The sequence below is a fragment of the Canis lupus genome, chromosome 6 (genome assembly GCF_003254725.2).
Source record: "Canis lupus dingo isolate Sandy chromosome 6, ASM325472v2, whole genome shotgun sequence".
NCBI classification, from domain to species: Eukaryota; Metazoa; Chordata; class Mammalia; order Carnivora; family Canidae; genus Canis; species Canis lupus.
The window spans coordinates 65,561,260-65,585,254 of record NC_064248.1 but is presented as its reverse complement, the minus strand read 5'-3'; the positions used below and the strand labels follow the sequence as shown (position 1 = coordinate 65,585,254).

Genomic DNA, 23,995 nt, shown 5'->3' with positions numbered 1-23,995 from the left:
TTAAGTCACTTTTTTTTTATTTGACTTCCCAAATAACATGCTGTTTGACCTCAGATAAAGAACAAAGTATAAATTTAATGATTAGTATCAGTGTATAAGGTTTTTGTGGTGGTGGTCTTCAGATTGTCTCCATATAACTTAATATATATCGAGCCTTCCGTAATTAAAAAAGGTGTTTTCCATACTTGCATGTTTGGCATTATTTAACTCTTGTAAAATGTTCTTTTCATGTTTGATCTGATAATCCATCATTCATTAAGATATAGAAGTGATTTTTTTATACTTGCATATTTTTTTCAATCTACAAAATAAAAACTTTGTGTTCTTTTTTCTCAAAATACAGAAAATTTTTATTGAAGCATCTTAAATGATAGTTTGAAGAATGTATATAATTTATCATTCTGTAACTCGTGTTATGATTAAAATGATTTTAAAAGAAAAAATAGTTTGTGTATAAAAAAGGCAATTACCTAGTACAATTGATGCATTTGATTGGCCTGCCATCCTAGTTTTTTTTATTTGTATTTGCTTCATCCAAAATATGGTAAGGCAAACATATGTTTATGTTCTTGGGCAAGGATTCAGCATTGTCTTGATCCCATTTTTGGCTGAAGTTAAGGCTCCATCTCTTCTCTAAACTTAAAAATTATTGCATTAAGACCTAAATATCTATTAATTTTCTCTTCCTACCCTTTGTTAGAACCTAAGAGTTAGATTACCTTGTAATTTTACTATTTTAATTTCTTAGTAGTATATTTATTGCATAAATAAATTTAAACGTGAAATGTCTAGGCAATAGTGCATAAGGTAAATATTTAGGTAAGAAGCTATATATAACACATATGAATGGTTCAAGTAGTTGGAAAGTTAAATTAAAAATATTTGGAAAGATTCCAGGAAACAATATGTAATTTTGGCTAAATAGTTGTAATTTTCACTAACATTGCTTATAAAGGTTAACTTTTGGACAGAATCATAACTATACCATTCAGAATTTCTAAAGGTCCGCTTATCTATTTGAAAATTAATTCTTTACGTATTAAATTGACTTTTTCATGCTGAGTACTCATTAAAGCTTTAATATTTTACATCATTTTAACATATAATCAAAAATTGTTGACATTGAAGTGTTTAATATCCAGGTTAAAATGTTTTCAAATCACCTGTCACGGTGGTATAGAAACAGCTTTAAAAAAAAGAAGAAAAAAAAAGAAACCGTTTTAAAGGTAGGATTTGAGTCCATTCTTTTTATTACAAGACTTGTGAACAGATTGGAAAATATTTTCACAACAATTCATTTCAAAGTAAAAGCTTCCTATTTTTAGTAGTGAGCTTCCTTTATGTGGACTTTGAGTTTTATTCATTTTACCCAACAGATCAAGAATTGAATAATAAATCTAGAATAGCACAGTTTTTGGTTTAATATATGTAAATATTGCAAATTTTGAAAAATTGAAAATTGCTCTTTTATTTTATTTTTATCTTTCAGAATATGGTGCATTTGGTATATTTAGTTGTTTAAGTGAAAGGCAGATTTTCCATCTTTGGAATTGTATTCAAGACTGTATTAGTCTAATTAAAACTCCTTCAGCCAACTTTTCATTTATAGGGACATTTATAGGCTACAGCTAAGATCATAAAGGTAAATTTGATGAAGTAAATCTTAATTTTTGGCAGCCCTGTCACCCTTCTATGTTGTGCAATTTATAGTTTTCTCAAGGCCAGAGGGTATTACCAGGCCTAAGCGATTAAATTAGTGCCACTGTCCTACTTCTCACTTTTACTTTTGATAAATTAAATTGTATTAAGATGCACAGTAGTAGAGGTTTCTTACTATATAAAAGAATTCTCTTGAGAGCCCAATTAAAATAAGTCAAACTCAAATTATCTTTTGAAAAATCTGATATTTCCTATGTGGGTACATTCTCTTCGAGTACATTATGCTTCTGTATTTCAGAGCGATCATTCTTGACAATGTTGCATAAATGATAGGTGAGAACTTGGATTTACTTTAATTCACAGTATTTATAATGCTTTGGATTTCACTTTCAAGATGTTTTTTTTGGTTTCTTGCAATGCCACAGAGGTTATTATGGCAGCGCATGTGGTTTTAAATATGTGAGAACTTCTAGTACCGAGTTTTCCAAAATTGCCAGACCAAAAAATACACATTTTCTTGAATTGGTCTTAAAGTCTGTGTTTTACAATATTGATCGTTTTATCCTTTACAAAAACAGTTTCATCTATAAGTGCATTTCATCTAGTTATCCACTAGCTTCTGAGCTTTAATTTTATTCATTTTGGATCAACAGCCATTTATTAAGGCCCTGTCTAGAAAACTGCTGTGTAAGGACTGCTCTCTCTCTAAGAGGTACTTATAATCCCATGAGAGAGACAGATATTTCCACAAATAATTGTAATATAAGGCGTACTATAGTGACATGCTAGAGTGGAGTGTAGAGGAAAGGGTGTGGAATATAGGTAGGTGGGATGAATTCAGAATGAGGAGTGTGGGAAAAAACGAGACTCCATTTAAGTAGACCTGAGGGCAAGGATGATACCAGCAGATGCAGGCTTTTTGAAAGGCGGACAGGTCAGGGGTAAAGGTACTGGGAAACGAAGGAAGAGAGAAGGTATCTTCAGGAGAATGAATATATGGAAGATAGGAGTCGCTCAGAAAATGGAAGGAGATGAAAATGAGATGTGTGGGACATGATTATAAAGAGCCTACTCCGCTAAAATTAGACTTTCCAGTTGGGCCCTAAAGAGCTGTTTATACTTTTGATTGAGAACGTGTTGTAGTTTTAATTGCTAACTCTCAAGATTGTGTAAGTAATGAACTAGAACGGGGAAATAATGGAGGAAATAGAACCTAGTTAGAAGGTGTGGATGACAGTCCAGGTGTGAGGCAATGGCTCTAGACAGATGGGAAAACTTTTGTAATGATGGGATAGAATTTGGTAATTGAATGAGTACGGGTGGAGAGAGAGCTAGGAAGCAGGCATAGGTTCAAGACTTCATTCATTCCTGCCATTAGCTTGCTTGAAAGCAAAGAGAAGGGATGAGCCCATTTTTCTGCCCATCTTTCAAGGTACATGCATCATGCCTAAATACCAGCAGTCCAGAAAAATTGCTTCAAATTGATACGCATATTTTTAATGTGATATTTGTCAAAAAATAATAATTTTGCTTCCTTTACAGATGTTTTTAAAGATATTCTTGAGTATATACCTATAAATGTTTTAAATGATATTCATCTTTGATGATGTGCTGATTAAAGTGAAAATTTTTATTATGTGGATTTGAGGCTATAAGGTTTAGGTTTTTGGTTTGTTTATTTGTATTTCGTGTGAAGTTTCTTCTAAGGTAATCAAGACTTCTAAAATGGAGCTATTAAAATCTAGTTAGAAATCTTTTATTTTGTGAAAAAATACTTTTGTCATGATTTAGATCTATTGAGATCTTCTCTTTGTTGAGGACCAGTTTATTAACATTCTTAACAGCTCTTTCACAAACTAATATGATATTCTTAGGTTTCCTTAGATACAAGCCTTGTCCCTTTTTGGAAAGCTTAGGAGTTTCTATGCCCTCAAAGGTATTATTTTGGTAATTCATTACAATTTATTGTGGCTTTTTTTTTGTTACAATGAACTTACATATTCTTTTCTGTCGGTACCTAGGAAATTTCCTAGCTACATCTTATTATTATTAAGAATAATGAAATTATTTCCTCGATAGCTTTCCAATTCTTTAGACCTAGCAATAACTTTTAGGTTTTATAGCTAGTTAATTATATGGGTTGACCCAACAACCAGAAGCACCTGTCAGCAGCTATCATCAGTTTTTAGCTCACAGCAGGTTCTCGATCTATTTTCTTGAATAGTTGTCAGTTAAGGTAATAAAGATCACAAAAAATTGGACTAGACTCTAACCAATTTCAGATTCCTCTCATGGATATAAGAATAGTAATGGTAATAATATGAGTTAATACTGATTTTTCAATGGTAATCTGAAAGTATTCTTAACTTCCATAAAATGGAGAAAAATTGTGCGATGCAGTTTTCAGTTTAATAGAGGTTCATACATGGGATGCTCTCAGTAAATGCTTAGTATTATCATCATTATTGATGTCGATTAACTTAGTCACATATTTAAGTGGGTCCTGTTTGGCATCCATTTTCACTCTGGATTTGTTTTATTTTTTTCCTAATTTTTGTTGGGAGATTTTTCTCTTCCTCCTTTTTTAAGTTCTGCTCAGGGTTTTCTATTTGTGACGCTATCTTCTTTAGGTGATAAATCAGTGATTGACCTGATTTGCCTTTATCAAAATTGATGTTCTGATACTGAAACCAAGAAATGTTGATGTCTACCCATCCACCTGAAAACATCTGCTTCCACTTTTACTGTGTGATTAAGTAAAAAAAAAAAGACCAATAATTTTCCTCATTTTACTATAATCTGCTATCTGGTTGAATTTACCATATGAAAACATGCAAGTAGGATTCTTTTTTGTAGTTCTTCTCTCTGACCTACAATCACAGTTTCAAAATCTCTGCCTCCAAATCATCACAAAGAGTAAGATCCTCCCACGTATTAACAGGGAAGAGAAGTCAGTAGAGGCTACTTGTCAGAACTGTGTCCTGGTATGAAGGCTGACTTCTTTTTTCTGCTGATTGATCAGTTGTGATGAAGATAGAGTTGCATAAGGTAATCAACATGAAATAAAGGGAGGTGAACTAAATGTGGGTGTGGATACTGTAGTGCAAATTTTGGCTTTTTCGTTGGCAAACTAAGCCATAAAAATAATAGAAATATCTAAAAAGGCATTTTAACGGTCATATAGAGTAAAACTGTGACAAAATACTTTTAAAAAATCCATGTTGTAACCATCTAGGCATTTAGCAAACTATGAAAAAAAATAGCATTTAATATCTCATATAAGGTTTTAGTATGGGTACCCTATATTTTTAAAGATTTTATTTATTCATGAGAGACACAGAGAGAGAGGCAGAGGGAGAAGCAGGCTCCATGCAGGGAGCCCGATGTGGGACTTGATCCCGGGACCCTGGGATCACACCCTGAGCTAAAGGCAGACGCTCAACCGCTGAGCCACCCAGGTGTCCCAAGGGTAGCCTAAGTCTTAGCTTTGGAAACATTTTCTGGTATGTAAGGAGCCATTCCTCCAGAATTCCTTTCCTCAGTGGAGATCACGGGTGGGTTATTTTTTATTTTTTAACTGTGAGCTGATAGTTTTCTTGAGGGGGGTGGGAGTGGTGGTTGTTTACCTTCCAAAATGTCTTCTAGTGACTAACACTAGATTCTGATTAAAATCTCATTGTGCCTCAGCAGAAGACTGGTATAAATTGCATTATATGAAACTGAATAATAACTATGGTTTGATTTAAAGTATTAATAAAATCTAAATTTGCACATTGTAGCTGTAGGGTTTCAAGATTTTAATTTAGTGAAATGCCAGAAGAATTTCTTGTATTTTAGTCTGATGAGTATTATGTGAGAAGTGCATCTTCCCAAATTAGGACAGACATATATATTATACAATTTACAGAGTCTAATTATTAAAACCTGCTAAATTTCATATTTAATATTCAGATATCTTTCTGCAAACAGGCGGCTTAGATTCATTATCAGTGCTTGACTCGTATATTAAAGTCGATTAAATTGCAAATGCTGGTCTGAGGAAGGGTGGAAAGTTAGGATTTGGAATCGCTGTGGTTTTTCAACAGCCTCAGCAAATTACATAAATACCAAAAAAATCTACAATGCTGCATGCCTTATTAAAGCAACATCAGATACCTTAATTGCATAGTAAGGCTGAAATGTAATTCCCATGGTGAAATTTACTTGTCTTTTCACTTAGAGGTGAGGTGTAAGCCCTCAAATTGACATTGAATTGGAGTGCTCATGTCAGTCTCATAATTCTGGAGGAGAAACGAGGTGTGGATTTTAATTTTTCTGTTCTTTGTTCAGAATGGTGACAAAAGTGTGTTGTACCCTTGTGTTGTATTCTATTTAAAAACTTCCACTTTTAAGAGAACTTTTACCAGAAAACAAAACAAAAAAAAGGGAACCTTTACTGATGGAAATAGTATTTTCTCCAAATCCCAAATATTGGTGGACAAATGGGTAAATGTGGAAGCCTACCTTGTCAAAGCGTTTTGCAAGAAAAAAATGTTCTTGTATTTTTAGTGTACTTTGAAAATAAATGTCAATTTTTTTAACTTACCCAGTTTTATTATTATACGAAAGCAGATTTATCAGGCATTTTTAACATAATTTCATACAATTTATTATGATATTTGAAATAGTTTTAAATTATTTAAAATATTTAAAATTATAAATAGCTTTAATACATTCTATTAAATTTTCCAGTATTCTATTTTATTTAAAGATTAGAGAAAGAGAGCGAGGGGTGGGGGTAGGTTATGGGGAGGGGCAGGGGGAGGAGGAGAGAGAGTCTTAAGTAGACTCTGCGCTGAGCACAGAGCCAGACGCAGGGCTCCGTCTCAGGACCCTGAGATCATGACCTGAGCTGAAACCAAGAGTCGGACACTTAACCGAACCGACTGCACCACACAGGTACCCCAGATTTTCAAGTATTTTATTTTATTTTTTTATTTTTATTGTTTTTATTATTGATTGATTGATTGATTGATTGATTTTCAAGTATTTTAAAGAAAAACTTCCATCAAGGGACTATTTTATTGGAGTTTGGTTTTGGTTAGAGCTCAGCTGTAGGTTTAGTTCCCCCATTAATTGTGACCTTCCTGCTTCACTTTTATAAAGAGGAGGCTCTATTTTATTTGGTTTCTATAAGTGATAAAAATGATAAGATCTTTTATGCCAAACAATGGTAAATTAAGCTTTCTGAAAAGCACTTTTATTTTGTCTTTTAAATAGACATTATCAATATTTAATTAAACATTTAGTTAAAAATAGTCTTCTGTAGGAAGAAAAATCCTTGAAAATCCCTGTTCTAGGAGATCTTACATTTGTTTCTACTTTTAAAATATGTTTCTTTCACACATTAATTTCTGGTTCCATTTACTTTTCTTTATCCTTTCTGCCATTCATGGTCTTTACTTTGCATGTATAGTTCGGTTTATTCATTGACAACTTTCTCTTTTCTTTCCTATTTTCCATTCTTTCTGTCAAAAACATTTGTTATGTGCTGTTTGCCAAGCATTATGCAAGGCTGCCTAGAGATTATAGATGTGAAAGCCATGGGTTCTGTTTTCAGCTAGCTCACAATAATTTGAAATGATACTTTGGATACTTTCTGATAAAGCACATTGTACTATGGACACAAATGGCAGTGCTCTTTTGGTGTGTGTGGTTAGGGTTTAGGGGAAGGAGGGAGTCAGATAGTCCAGTGATAGGTCTAAACTGAGTATTGGAAAGCCATAGTAGTTGGCCAAGGAACAAGTGGCAGAGGGGATTCCAGGCAGAAGGAACATCATAAGTATGCCAGGAAAGGTACAGAGGTGAGGGTTAGCTTCCAGTGGTTCAACAATTGAATCTTGCTAATTTTTAAAGCGAGAAAGAACGGGAAATAAATGAATGATGGCCATTCTCAAGCTTAGATGTTAGCTAAAAAGGAAAATCCATTAAAAATGATAATTTCCAGAAACTTGTTTAATTTATTGTATATTTACTGTATTAATCACCAGGATATTATGCTACTTATCGGACTCGATCAAAGCAATGGGCGAAAGCTATGGTCTGCAAGGACTTACTTAATTGCATTAAAGTAATTTGTAGTTATTTGTGCCTTTGTCTCATTTCCTTATCTTCTGCATCATTATATTGCCTGCAGTACTAGTCTCAGTGTCTTGAACATAGTATGTATATTGGAAACTATTTCATTTGGTTTGAAGAGACTTACATTGAAGAAAGATAAATATGAGAAATTTGGACAAAAGAGATTTTTAAAATAGTTTAAAAGCCTAATTAGAGTCCTAAGATTATCCTAAGATCACCTACTATACAAATGATAGACTATAGGAATTTGTGGAAGGAGAGGTTTTTTTCACCTTGAGGTGGTCAGGTTGGCTTTATGGTTTAGATGGTTTTTAAATGTAGCAAATCTGTATACATTTCCTTAGGTGGAAAGGAGAGTAATGCTTTGTATATGGGTATTTTGCTAAAAATCAGTTCGAAAAGCCTATTCAGAATTATTGAGCAAATAAATTTAACAGAAGCAGAGCATTTAGATTAAGTATTTTTGAAATTAGATATACTTGGGTTCTGTTCCTAGTTTTTGCTTTTTGCCACTTTTTATTAAACTTTCCATTTATCACTCCTCCTTTGGCCCCCAGTTGTAATTTCCCTATTGTTAAAATAGAGATAGATACTAGATTTGTTGTGATAATTGAATTACAGCCAGATAATATATGTACTTATGGAAAATTTAAAAATCAGCAGTCCTGCGATCTGCCTTTGTCAAGTCACAACCCCAAGCGTTTTCTTTCCCTTATGGATGAAGTGATCTCTGGGATTGTTTCCAGTTTTACACATTTTTATGTTGTAGACTGAAATTGGGAAGATTAGTCCAATGGAGGCTAACAACGCTTGATGGAGGGCAAGGAATCACCTCTGAGGTTTTTGTACGTGTTTAGAGAGAAGGTGTTTGGGCCCTGGGAAAGAAAACAGTGAGAGTGGATTAAAGACATTTCAGAGAGCATCAAATCAACTGTGAGTGAGTGTGTGCCACCTTACATTGAAGTACGTTTTATATTTACAGAGCATTGGTTTATTGAAATTTACAATGAGTTATGCTACCGAGGATTTTTGGTTTTAGAAACTGTTAGAGACTGAGCTAATTCCATTTGTGTGTATTTATCGGTGCATGCACACTCAAATACATTTGGTTAAGTTTGGTTCAGAAAAATCTGTTACTTCACAGGGAATGCAGTTTTTTTTTTTCTTTTGCCATTTCATGCTAATGTGTTTCTTTGTTGTTGTAAGTCACCAATTGAAGGATATATGTGTAATTCATGCTAAATCGGTATATTGGTCTAGAAGGTTTTTTTAGACTAATAATGGAGTAGAGGCTTCTTTAATACATAGGACTATATAAAACATTATTAATGTTAACAGATGTTGCACTTTAATCCCCTGGAATGATTGTTTGGTACCAGCAGGAGATTTATTAAGCCTGAATTGTGTGAAATTGTGTGTGTATAAGCTGCTAGTTAGATTGTAAAAATGCTATTGAAAACTGTTAAAAAGTTTTAGCTGTAATTGGCAGAGAAGTATTAACTGTGCTAAAAGAAGTATGTGTGTATGGTTGGCCCATGCGCCTTAACCTTTTTATCATTTATCTTCTTGTATTAATGTCACTGAATTATTAATTCATGAGCCAGAGTGGGAAGGGTGAAGGCACCATTTAAATGTGTGGCAAATTTATCCTTATCGCTAGAGACATGAAAAAAAGTCATTTTGTGTTATCTGTAAAATGGAAAGGACATTTTAAAATTTCATTTACAGTAATCCACTTCACTTCCAGTAAAACACCTAGATTATTACTACCATAATATAAAGCTCTTATTAAAAATTTGTAACCTTCTCCACTCTTTTGTCTTATATATAATATTGATAGAAAAGTTTAGCCTTCATGTATTTTAATGTGATACCTATTAATTGTAGCTTGGAAATGTTATTCTTATGATATGTTCTATTGCATGACTATTCAATTTTAGGAAAGATTAGATTGCAGAAAATAAATATTTACTGTATTAGTAACATTCACAATATTTTGATTGGAGAGAATCTGGATACAGGGAATTGGAAAGCTGTAGAAATACTCGTGTTCCAAAAGAACTGTGTACGTTTATTGTGACTTCATAATTTTTTGGAATAAGGTTGGTAGAAGTTTTAGCTTTCTAGCAGAAATTCAGCAAATTAGAATTTAGCAGTTTCCTGTTGAATACAGTGTGGAACTGGGATATATCCAGTATTTCATATGGGTGAGTAGCAATGGTGACAGAAATTTCAGGAGTTTGAAGCCACTTCTACCAACAGCTATTTGAAACCATCATGCTAATGGTCAAATACCTCAGGGGTCTTGTCCAAACCTCATTACTTTTCAGTCTTCCATTACTTACTGTTTTGATTGGTTTTACATTCTCTCCTGCCAAACAGAGTAGCAAGATAGGTTACTGTGGTAATGTCCTTTATTTTCTTTTCTGGAGTTTCTCCCCAGACGCCATGGCTTTGTTACACACACACACACATGCGCACACACACACACACACACACACACACACACGGTGAAATGCTGATTTGTTTTGGTCAGTATAATATTGCTTTATCTCTCTTATTCCAGCGTGGTTAATTTACCTTTACATTAACATTTAAATTAATTTCTTAAAATAACAGACTAAAATTAGTTTGATTATTTTGGCAGACATTGATAGTTATTGGTCATTTTATTACTTGACTGAACTGCATTTAGTTATCTTCATCCTGTGCCAGTTCATCTATAGCTGGGGTTGGCAAACTGTAGCTAGCTGGCTGCCTGTTTTTTTGTAGTAAAGTTTATTGGCACACAGCCATGCTCATTCATTATTATGCCTTGTCGGTGGCGGGTTTCAGACTATGATGGGAGAGACTAGAGGGTTCCTTAAAGCCTAAAATATTTACCGTTTGGTCATTTATAGAAAAAGTTTTCTGATCCCTGCTCTGTGATATCAGTCTACACAATCCCTTCCTTCTAATCTTCCCAAACATAATGGAATACTACTGATAATTTTTAGCTTACGGGATTTGGAGACTTACTCGTTATCATCAGTGGTAGTTATTAAGTACGGCTTTTTGCTTTTCTTTATGTATGATATATGGCCTAGTAACAAGGGATACGTTTTCCTCAAAAGTTTTCTGCATCGAAGGTTTTTAAAAATTGTTGAAGTATTACAAAATACATTAGTCTTTTACTAAATAAGAGAGTCTTGGCAAGTAATTCAAGCTTCTAGTTCGTTTTTCTCAGCTTTTTATAACCTATATTTTTTATTAAACATCATTCTTTTATTACCACTTTAATATTATTTGCAATTTTAATAGAGGCTGTAAAATTATATTTAAAAGTTAAATCCCTTTCTTAAAAGCCACATACCTCCACCCCCTCCATGATTGAGTAGTTGAGAAGCACTAACATATAGAACCTAAAACGTTTTTTTAATGAACAAAGGTTTTCATTTTAATTTTTTTCATATTTAACAACCATTCAGAATAACTCAGCCCATTCCTATTTCTTGATAGTTTGTCCATGATTATTTTTCTTGCCTTTCCAAGTCTAAGTCCTAATGTTTTTTAGGGCAGTCAGCTGTACCAACTACACAGAATCTAACAACAGAATTAAGAGTCTGTTCTGTTCTTAACACTTAAAGTACAACTTTATTTTTAATGATAAATTAATTTTCAGAAATAATTAAAATACATTTTTAAAAATATTTTATTTTCTCATGAGAGATACAGAGAGAGAAAGGCAGAGACACAGGCAGAAGGAGAGCCTGATGTGGGACTCCATCCCAGGACTCCAGGATCAGGCCCTGAGCCGAAGGCAGACGTTCAACTGCTGAGCCATCCAGGCGTCCATAAAATATATTTTTTTTATAACTCAATAAAATGCTATTATCGTGAGTTCTGCTTGTAGACACAGATTTATACCATAGGGTTTGATGGAAAGCAACCCTGGCTAAGTTACAGGAACTTGCTTTTTCTGAAGAGCCTGATGTCATCTTGCTTTTTGATCATGTGTAGTTTTCTCATGAACTCAGAGCGTGAAATATGTGAGCTGAGTAAATCTCAGGTTATTACTATGGCTGCCAGTGTGATCATGTATAAGTAGGTTTAAAAAAATGTTTTTCTGAACTCCTTTAGGTGAAATTTTAACGTGAATTATTAGAACAATCGCTGAGAGTTAGTTTGAGAAGGGACAAGCCCGTAGTGAAACATATTGTGGTACCCCCTAAAAATCTTCTTTAAGATTACTGAAGATGGAATCAGGACCGTAAGTGTATAATTGAAGTGGGAAGATAATGGAATAGTAGACTTACTGTCTATTCTACACTCATATATAGTGGGTAAACTTGAGGACTTGATGTTTGTGAATTGTACCAACCTTCGCAGTGATCGGTTAAGACAGGATTCCAGGGTGTTCCCCTGATCTCATTTTAGGGACTTTTTCTATCCAGATGATGTTGGTTGATCTAAATATGTATCTCAAGAAAAACACAGTCGAGAAACTGCTTTTGTGTCTCTTCTCTCTCATTATTTTGGTATGAAATACATTAAGTACCGTAGAGTTTTTTGGGAGTGTAGCAATTATTAATTAATGCATATTTTGGGTCTTAGTCATTTTCTTCTATTTCTAATTCTCCTTAGAAAATTATTAACTTTTTGAAGGTGGCAACCATATCTTAATCTGTATTATAATTCCTTTTCAACCTAAGATCAATTAATAATCTATAAGGTAAAAATAATTAAACAAATAACACTCCTTTCAGTACTTACTATCAAAAATATCTAGAATGTAATCACTAGATACTCATTGACCTAAACTGCTGTCCTTGCAATTATAGTGTTAATATTATCTACTTTATAGTGGAGGTGAAAATTGTAAGTGTAGATGATACTATATATATTGACATAGCTTGCAAATGAGTTGTATCATTTATTGATTACAAAAGGCAATGTGCTTTACTTCACAAAATTTTCTTCAGCTTCTTACTGTGTATTCATAGTAATTTTTCATATTTATTTTTAAGATCGTTTGACCTATTTTACTCAGATTACCTAATTATCTCTAAGAAACCTCTGATGGTGATATTGATGATCTAATCTACAACAGATCCTGGGTCATTATTATTTCATTTAGTGGTTGTATATATAGACCAAGAGGGAATCTGAATATTGATTCAGAGAATGACTAGTAACAATGATTTATGAACAGAGGATCTAGTGCAGTGAGCCAAACGTAAGACTGAATCTCATGAGCAACATTGGATTTTTTTCTTTTCTCTTTGCCTGAACAATGAATGATTAGTCCATAATATTATAGATGTTAATGCCAAAACATTCTTTCCAGGACTGTTAAGATTCATTGTTAATTATAATTGGAGGAAATACTTAAGTTTATTGTTTGACTTGTAAGCAACTTCTCAGGTATTTTGGCTGATAAGATTGATTAGTTTAGAATAATTTGTTAATTTAAATAGCCCTGTAAATGAATGAAATTAAGATAGCTTGACTGAAAATAATAAAAGTTAACATTTAGCTATCATTACCTAAGGGATGTTAGTTTTACTAATGTAAACATTTTGAAAATCAAGTCATTATTCTTTTGGTATTTTGTCATTTTCACAATCCCAAAATGCCTTTGTTTTACTTCCATTTTTTATTATAAAGGGAAAGCTAATAAAACATAAAGTAAGTTTTTAGAACATGGGTTTATATCCCAGCATTGGTATTTACTTAACTGTCCTTGAACAGGTTATATAGTCTCATTTTAAGGCAAAATGGAAATAATTATTATATATAAGTCTTCAAGTTGTGAGGATTTCTTGAAGTCCTGTAAATTAACTATTTAGACCTAATTATGTATCAGGCAATTACAGCTTTCTATTAGGAAGGGTTATATTTAGCCTGGAATATAACCTCCCAAGGGAACGTAAGGAGTTTTGTCTCTTGTTCCTCAGTACCCACCACACAATAGACGCTCAGTAAATATTTGTTGAATGAATAATGTAGTGACTAGCAGAAAGAATGGCTTTGTAATTAGCCTTGATTAGAATTCAAGCTCTGCCACTTGCTAGCTGAATAACTTCAATCCGGTTACTTTTCCTCTCTGAGCCTCAGATTTCTGACCTTTCTAATATTGACCTCCTGAATTAATGATGTATGTCTAATACATAGTAGGCACTCAGGAAATAATTTTTGGCTGTGGTACCCCTAATTTGTATTTAACTAAAAAAAAATTGCGTAAGAATTTTATACTATTAGAAAGTTAAGAGGAAATAGAATGTCTTAAAGTTGGGGAGGACTGCCATTTAAAAATAGCTTTCCCTTTCTACAGTGGGAAAAAGAACTAACTTCTTATATTGTAGGTGGATTATAATGCAGCAATAAATACAAAATATTTTAAATCAACAGAATTTGTGATTTTTTTTTTCTAGAAAAGTTGAGGAAGCCATCAACTTTTTATGATATGTAAGGTAATCTTTTGAACGGGGTCTGTAACTACTTTTGTTGTTGTTGGTTTTTTTTTTTTTTTTTCCTTTTGAGACTTAATTTGCAAGTTTATGTTCAGTCGTAAAATGTCCCCAACATTGGTTTGAAAATGACAGCAATTTGTTTTTATTATTTCAACTGGAAGGATTTTAATGACGAGAATGGCAGAGTGCCCTGCCTGTGCCTCCTGTGTCCACAGCTCCAAGCCTCTTTTGCGTGCTCAGCATGCCTGGTAGATGTTGCAGCAGCTTGCTGATGCCATTTGCTAGGAGCATTCCTGAAGTCTTCTCCTTCCTGCTCTAAGAGCTCTCCTAGAAGGATTTATTCCCTCACAGTGCAGAAGTTTCAGTAAAGGGTAAGACCAGCAACGGATGTTAAGGGGACTTTGGCAGAAATGGTTTAATTCAAGTACTCGGACTGGAAACCAGTGTCGCAGAAATGAAACCGAGAAAGAGGATGTCACCAGCGGTTGGCCACGTGGTGTTAGAATCTAGAATCTCTATCAGCATTCCCAGCCCCAAACTCTCTTCGTGAAAGGAGAGAAAATAAACACAAAAGAACGTTGAATGTCTGGAGCTAAAATAAGCTCCCTGATTAGCGATAGCAAGGGTTTACTTAGACAACTTACTGAAAGAAAACTCCCCAGAGTGTCAGTGTTTTCTCCGATGTTAACAAGAAGGGGGACTTCTAGCCTGTCAGGGCCGCACATAGGATATTTCTGGAAAGCAAACACCCCGAATGAGGTTTAAATCGAAATGAAACTGTAATTTATTTTTCATTTTCTAAGCCTTTGCACGGGAGCATATGGAGTTCTCTGGGTTTGATGTTGTTTTGTTTGTTTCAGCAAAATCTTAGAAGAGCAGCTCTCTTTTGCTAGTAAGTTCCTCTTCGTAATTATTATCATTTCATAGGGCAAATAAGATTAGAAGGACTGATTTTGTATATGTAGCTTCCTTTGGCTTTCATTTAGCACCGACATGCATTTAGTGCGTAGAATGAAGCACTAACGTTGCATTTTAAACGGCGTCAGTGCATAATAACAAGGGTGGGTGACTTTGGTAGGTCTCGTACTTGGATGGTGCTTTTCTTTCCCCTGTCCTCCTGCTTTTAGTTGTTGTGGGTTTATCATCAGTGGTCTTCCTACCTCAGTGTCCATAAGTAGAAATCAAAGAGAAAGCTTTGGATATGAATCTTTATGTTGGTTTCACTCTGAATAGATAACCTTAGTTAACCAGTTTTAGAAAACTTTAAATTATCTTATTAATTTGAAGCATGGTCTAGTCTACCTCTTTCGTTGATACTTACAAACAGGTTTTATTTTTTTCCTCTTTTTGCTGAGCAGGCACGTCGCATACAAGGTTAAATATGATTTTCTGGTAATGTAAGATAAGTACCTGAATGTGAGAACTGATTAGTAGTGTTTTCCTAATTTTGCTGACAGTTTAAAGCATGGGATGTTTCATGCAGCTAATAAATATAAGCAGGGTACTGTTTGAAAGATTATGCCTAACTGTACATTTTAAGTGTATAAAACATTGAGGAGTGTTGGAATATAAACAGTGCGGAGGCATATTTCTGGAAGTCGTTGTTCAGCTTTGGAAGGCTTAGTAGTAATGATGCATCAGTTGACTTTTTGCATGGCAGAGTAGTAGGATATGCAGACCTAAAAAAAAATCATGACATAGGTTTGATAGAAATAAGATGAGGATAAAATGGTTTGAATCTTCTTATTTGAAGGATAAGAACAAGGTTGTACATAAGAAGTGCATTGGATCTTTAAAAACCACATTTATAGTTTAAGTAGAAATGCTGTTTTCGGATTTTATTAAGAAATGAATCGTTACTTAGGTTTGAATCTTATTTGAAGGATAAGGACAAGGTTGTACGTAAGAAGTGCATTGTATCTTTAAAAACCACAGTCATTTATAGCTTAAGTAGAAATGCTGTTTTCTGATTTTATTAAGAAATGAATCGTTACTTAGCATGAAGAGGAGTTTGATCTGTGCACTGTGCCTTTATAGTCAGAGTTCCTTACTGAAGTTCATGGAAGGAGGCTTTCTAAAATCTAAAGACAAACTGGTTATTAATAGGAATTAATTACTTAAGCTTTTCTGTTTGTTGAAAGGAAACTTAATAGCTTTTTTTCTGATTTTGTTCCTTGTTTTTGTTATGCATTATGAGAAGCTTTGACTGAGCTTCATTTTCAGGTGGTTAAAGAGTGAAGGAGGAGTCTGTTAGCTAGCTACATTTATGCCTGTGAGTGTCCTTTGGCTGCATTTTGTTTAGGAGCAATGTGTTCCTAAGATTAATTTTGCCATGTTTGATTATTTATTCACTTTATCTTTAACTGATTGTGGTTTGTTAGGTATTTCAGTTTTCATTGACTTTTTTTTTTTTTAATGGAAGGTTGTTTTTAATTTGGACCACAGCAATGATACCTTTTGACTTAGTTTTCAAGATTGCATTGAAAGCTTGAATTTTTATAAATAATTTTCTTCAATGTGAAGATGATTGGACATAGATTGTAGAGTGAGAAAAATAAATTTGATATTCTTTTTACTTATTGAACAGATGGACGTAAGTTTTATTTGCATAAAGAAAGCCATGATTTTTATTACATTTACAGAACCTGTTTCTGTTTGTTGGAAACAATCATCCATACTAAGTCTCATAATTGACTACAGTGTAATTTTAAAATCGAGTTTCCCATTCTCAAACCTTAAAATTGCGTTTCACGTTAAAATCCTGACAAATACGCTTAAATTTTATAGTTAAAATCTGTTCATGAAATATCTGTCCTGGCCAAAGACCACAAAAGAGGTCTTGGTTGTGCGGTTTCCTCCTCATTTTCCCCTTACTAACAGAGGTTTTCCTATCTTGGCAGCTGTTTCCTACAAGGCAGTCATCAGTCTGATTTCTTCCTTCCCTTTCTTCCCACAAACAAGGACTCTTTCAAAAGCAGATGACCGAAGACAGATTGATCTTGGACCGCTTTAAGAAAGTGGAAATGTGTTCAAGAGTTGTGTATGTGGGCAGGCAGCCTGATGCATGCCATTGAAATGAAAATACTCATTACAAGCAGAATTTGGACAGTGAGAATTCTTTGCTCAAATCAGGAGCATTCCAGAGGCTGACTTAATTTTATGTGTACTAATTAATGCGTCTCATTCACACATTAAAATTATTCTAATTGCTTCACCAGATCATTGAACAATATGGAGGATATAAGAAGTTTTTCCTTGATTAGCCTTTCCAGTGTGACAGGTCATGAAATTATCTGACTTCTCTTTATGCTTTATATAAAAGAGCTTGCAGATTTAAGGCAGGTACTTCGCCACAGCGGTTGTAAATTGCAGCTGTACTCTTGCATTTGTCTTTTGAATAGTTTTTGGGAGTTTAGTGTAAAAAAGAATAGAGCCAATTCTACAGGGTTGTGTGCCGTCTTTCCCCATAAGATTAATTTTTGTTATATCATTCTTTTTTATATATTTCGGCATCCAGGAGAGGAAGTTTGATCCTCCCTTTGTTTTTGTCTTATTTCTTCGGGCATAGAATCATCTCAGGTGTTCTTATTAGAGGGACATCTGGGTGGCTCAGTCACTTAAGTGTCTGCCTTTGATTCCGATCATGATCCCAGGGTCCTGGGATTGAGCCCACTTTGGGCTCCCCACTCAGCCAGAGAGTCTGCTTCTCCCTCTCCCTTCGCCTGCCGCTCCCCCCTGCTTGTGCTCTCTCTTTCTGTCAAATAAATAAAATCTTTATAAAAAAATGTTTTTAAGATGAAGTGTTCTTAGAACTGGATAATACCATTTCTGACCCCCTTCATCATAATACCTAAATGTCTTAAATGGGTTGGGTTTTAAAAAATATTTATTTATTCATGAGGGACACAGAGAGAGGCAGAGACATAGGCAGGAGAAGCAGGATCCATGCAGGGAGCCCGACGTGGGACCCATCGCAGGACCCTGGGATCACGACCTGAGCCAAAGGCAGACACCCAACCACTGAGCCACCCAGGTGCCCCATCTTCAGTAGATTCAAAGAGAGCTGCTATTCTGGGTCATGGAGAGACCTATATGGAAGCAGTTTTCTCTCTGAAACTAGAGGCATGGTAAAACAAACTGCTTATTATGGAAATACCTTGTTAGTTTCATCTGTGATTTTATGGATTTTTATATTTAAACACCAGAAATGAAGGAACCTGGGTGGCTCAGTCGGTTAAGCATCTGCCTTCAGCTCAGGTCATGATCTCGGGGTCCTGTGAGCGAGCCCTGAGTTAGGCTCCCTGCTCAATGGGGAGGGGAGCCTGCTTCTCCCTCTCCTTCTGCCCCTCTGCCCCTGCTCGCTTTCTTACTAGTGCTTGCTCACAGTATCTCTCTCTCTCTCAAATAAGTCAAATCTTAAGAAAGTGAAGAATAAAAAATAATAATAAAAACATAAAAAAATGAAGAATAAAAAAATAAACACTAGGTAATACGTTCAGATTAATATTTCACATTTTTTTGGTGTGGTTGTCAGTAAAGCAAGATAGTAGCTTTGTAGGGTGGTAAGAATTCTGAACTATTTAGAATCTGAATGCTTTTCCATTGAATCATAGTGAACTGATGATAGAATAACTATATTATTCTATATATTATTCTAACTGCTAATAGAATCATACATGAAGCATGTAGCAAATGCAGAGTAGCTCAGAAAATGTGAAAGATCTCGGGTTATCTAGGAAAACATTGGTTTTTAAATTTTCTTTGTGCTTTCGTGACAGCATCTCAATTCTGTAAGAGTTCTTTTTCATGGGTACAACCTCAGAATACAGATAAAACTTTCCTCCCTCCTCCACTTTAAAAAACTTTGTCTGCAGCAGATTAAGGGTAGATTGAGAGAACTTATTAGTAAGAGTATTACTTAGAAGAAAATTACAGGAAGTTAATATGAAGAAACTGTTAAGATAGCCCTTTAAAGGAAAATTCTGTAATTTTTCTGCCCTTACGGCTAGACCAGGAGCCTGGATGTATTTGAGAACTGTCTGCATTTTATGTGTATTGTAAGGCTAGTATTTACTCTGATTCCTCATGTTACCCTAGAAAGAAGTGAAACACTTAAGTAAAACCTAGCAAATAACGTGGTCTCATGTGGTCCTGGGAACTGAGAAATTCTGATTAAGTCATGCTCCTAAAGTTTTTTTATCCTCTCTCATTGAAAAACTGAATTCTTGAGGGCCAGACAGACTTAAACTTGGTTCCAGGTTTTATATTCTTATTCCTCTCCTAGTTTTTTAGAAAAATAGTGTTACAGGCTTGGAGGTAAAATCATTATGGTCTTTGGATTTTTATTTGAGTCTAGTAGGTAGACCAGCCTACTCAAGGGTATAGGTTTAATCTTACTACGTTATACTTTGCCATTAAAAAAAACTCCAAATCTATGAAAATCTAAATCTTTAAAATGAAATAGTAAAGAGAACCTTCATTAAACTGCTTCCTCTATGAATAACTATAGCAAATTAATATGTAGTGTTTAGGAATGTGGTGCTTTTGGAATGCCATTGTTATATAAATTAATGCACATCCAAGTGTTAAAAATTGTACATCCTTAATAGAAAATAAAACTGCTTAATTATATCACTCATCTGTCCTTGAAGACAACAGGATAAAATATTAGATAATATTGCTGTTACCATCACTAGAAACAAAAAAAAAATGTGTTTATAAAACGTTATTAGAGGCATTATATACTGAAGCTAGTAATTTGATAAAAAAGATTGGTATGTGGCTAAGAGAGACAGATGTATTGTTCTAGAATGACTTCCTAAGCTTTTCAAAGAAAAAAATCATCAGGGATTTATATAACTATTCTGTGAATTTGTATGTCATGGTTATCTATAAATGGTTTTTGAGCTTTGATCGTTTTCTTTATGTTCTTGTAAGGCCCAGGTATCCAGTATGTAGGAAAAGCTCCTGTATTGGATATAGAATCAAAACATATAGCATTTATTTTTTTATACTTATGAAATAGATGGAGGCCAGAAGGGAAAGACTTGTTGTTATTATTTTTGCTTTTTGTGTGTGTGACGTAACAGGACCATAAGAGTAAATGATGGATTTGTTTGTTTTTCAGATATGAGGATCAATGATGCAGACTGCTGGGTTCGATGAAGCTGGGCATTTATAACTAGATTCATTAAGGAATACAAAGAAAATATTTAAAGGGATCAATAATGGTGTCTTCTGGTTGCAGAATGCGAAGTCTGTGGTTTGTCATTATAATCAGCTTCTTACCGAATACAGAAGGTAAGATGCAATTTAAATTTTATTTTTTTAAATCTGAGTGAACTTAATTTAAACTGTGCAATCTACTCTATTTTTGAAGTGGCTAGAATGAGTTTTATTATTTCAAAAAGTAGCTGTTAAAAAGATTTCCCAAATGTCAAATTCTTTCTTTGGTGGTTGAATTTATTTTCATTACACACAGCTATGGTATGGAAGAAAGTGCTAGAAATCTGAATTTATGTTTCATATAAATTTGTAAAATATTATCATTAATAATCCTGAGAGAAGTAAATGAAAGCTTTGCTTTCGTGTTTATTTTACACTTATTGACCAAATTTATTCCAGTTAAATTGTAAGTATTTTGTGTCAATGTTTTAGTTTGTTTACTTCTTAAGTGGAGGCATAATTTAGTTCTGAAGCTCCTAAATAAAATTTTTTCTTACCTTCCGGAAAATATATTTTTTGTAGTTCTCCCTTTTGAATGTTATATATATCTTTTTGAAGATGGGTCTGATTTTAAAGAACTACCTGCACTTTTGAGGCTTACTGAAATAATCGGAACCATCGTTTATTAATTACTGTATAGATTTCTTGATATCAGTTATTTCTTTAGTCTTACATATTATTTCCATGTGAAAATAACACCCTTTCAGGTGCTTTTTATAGAGCAGGTCAGAAGTTAATATGGAGCTAAGATATGTTAATTTTATAGCTATTTGATAGTGGTAGTTATGTATTCAGTGTGAAACTATATTAATCTTGTAAAATCTGTGAAGAATACAAAAGTCTCTGAGAAATGCATGGATTTTATTTGTCCCAATTAAATATTCTTGAAGAAAATATTTTGGAATTTTAAAACTGGTTTTCTATGTACTTTTAAGTGATCCCATTTATACCTATTAATAAAATGACAGGTGGAGACAAAGAGGTGTGCTGTCAACTAATAGAAGCTTATTATTTCAGCATCTTTGTAATATGCTTCAGTGTTAATATTTTAATTTTGCTGAAACAATTTTATCTGAATTGCTGTTCCAGAATTATATTTCATCATTTTCTTCTTGCCTTCCCTGTTCCCTACTTTCAATATATTGACACAACTTAATAATATAATTCAAATAGATAACATATTTGAAAATATTTTAAAATAAGAAATTCTGTATTCAGAAAGTAAATAATGTTCACTTGGATTTAAATTTCAAAGTTACAAATGGGTTAATATTCTGTTTTTTAGAAGATACTACTCTTTGCATCAGAATTGAAAGATACATCAGATCTAACAGTTAAAATGTAATATGTCTGAATGAATAGTACCATAATGATAAACAACAAGCAGAAACTGAGTTTAAGAATATGAATCCGTGGCTTGAATTGTTATGAAAATCTTGTGTATAGTCTATAATTTTGCATCTGTTTTTTTGGGAGGGAAAACTAACTGAATTCCTGCTGTTATGTTTGAATGTTTTTATACATTCAAGAAAGATTCCAGGTGTGGACCAATGGCTCATTAGTCCACATAATGAAAAATTTTCCAATCAAGATAGAGACCACTTTGCTGGCACAGAAGCTTAACTCAGCAGGGGGGCTAGCAAACAGAGACTTTTTCATGAGATACTGCAGTTTTATTTCTAGTGTCACCTATCAGGTCAGGATTCATATCTGCTGTTAAGAGAAATTTCATTTTTGGCGCATCAGGCCGGGGGGTGTTGCTTTTGAAGCAGTTCCCTCCTACGGGTAAAAAGAACCTGGGAGGAATTCACACAGCCAGCTGTAAGAGTAGACAGTGTTAATGCACACTGTTAGAATACTGATCCAGCACCACATGGTTTTGTCTTAGAAAAGTTTTACATGACATGATAGTCCTTTATTGCCAGAAAGCAGATAATGTTCTGTGATCACCTAGAGAGAAAACCAATCAAAGTGAGGTATGAGAACACAGGAAAGAAGTTATAAATTGAACCATTCAGCTATTAAGTTTCTTCAGAGCCCTTACATGATGGTTACCTTTTCAAATCTTACAGAGATGAGCACTTTTTGTGTTAGTTTTTGGATTCTTGCAGATACAACTCAGATGAAGTTTCCTAGTGGTTTCTTCCTTTCTCATTTACTGAGTGACTACACTGAGCCAGGTGCTTAGGATTCTGAAATGCACTAGGCACAGTTCCTGCTCTTGAGGAGCTCCCAGTCATGTGCAGGGAGAGAAACTGTAAGTACCTACTGGGGTCGAGCAGGCGAAGTAATAACTTCAGTGCAATAGGCCAGTGGAGGTCTACAGTAGACAGGAGAATGCTTGCCAGAGGACCCATGGTTGCCATTCCAGTTTTTAGCCTGGTTTTGCTGGTCTTCTGACTTTTCAGTAGAAGCCAGACGTGGATTTTAAGTAGTATCAGCTACTTAAGATCAAAACAAAAACAAAACAAGCCTGTGTATTATATTTAGCGATGGACTTGCCTTCTTCAGAGCTTTTATTTTTCCTCTTTACAATAGTGTTTCACTTTCGTATATTATTTTAAAGGCCAAACATAACTTTTGGATTTATTTTTACATCAGATGAGAGGTAAATTTCCACATTTGCAAGGACTTGTTTTAATGTTCAGGTAAATATTCTCAATATGTCATGTTTTGTGTACATAGTTCTTTAGAACAAACTACTGAAGATTATTTTTAAATTTTACAACAGTAAAATCTAATTATATAAGGTTTAATTGTTAGAATTAGCTTATCTCTGTCTCTGTCTCTCTGTGAAGTAGTGTTTAAGAATCAAGTATCACCCGTTAAATTTACTTGTTTTTGCAAAATAGGAACAATGTTTTGTTTATTCTTAGAGTCTGTTCTCCCTTGTGTATTTTTGAAAATTGTTTAGAATTTCCAAATAAAAAATGATTATGAAAGATCAGACTTTCAAAATGTTTTGTAAGTTTTTCTTAGAATTGATTTTATTCCTAGAGAACTAATCTCAAGCCCTTCAGAAATCAGTTTTGTTGAGAAACTGGCGTGCTTTGATTCTTTTGGCCAATTTTTATAAGCAGAGTAACCACTGTGGAATCATGTATCAGTAAGTAGGAAAGTAAATTGAATTTTTGTGTCCTAGAGAATTAAATTATGCTATATAATGGAGCCCTGGCAAGCATAAGTCAGACATGTGAAGGCTTGCTCGAGTGACAAGTTACAAATAATAGCAGTTCTTCAGCAAAGTCGGTTTTAAGATGGATTTCAGGTTGAATATTTTATGCAGTGAGTATTTAATTAGATTTCATTAGTGAAAATTTTAATCTGCTCAAATTACATTGTTATTTATCCTTATTTCAAAAAGAATGTTATACCTGTATAAATGCCAGATAATGCAAGATACAGTTTTACCTATTGTACATGTATCAAGAAAATTTAAGAATGCTGTTGTAGAAATAGTCTCTTACCGATTTTAAATGTACTCTTAAATTGTCTAAGCATATTTTACAATGACTTTTGTATTAATGATATCTTACTAA

At 33.8% G+C, this 23,995-nt stretch overlaps 1 protein-coding gene across 1 annotated transcript in view; it reads left to right on the top strand.

Annotated features, from left to right (window-relative positions):
* ADGRL2 (adhesion G protein-coupled receptor L2) overlaps positions 1–23,995 on the top strand; it is a 190,652-nt gene that overhangs the window by 15,641 nt on the left and 151,016 nt on the right. Inside the window, 1 exon segment of the mRNA XM_049111760.1 lies at positions 20,359–20,531. Within this exon segment, the coding sequence (XP_048967717.1) occupies positions 20,459–20,531 (73 nt within the window). The 5' untranslated portion in view covers positions 20,359–20,458.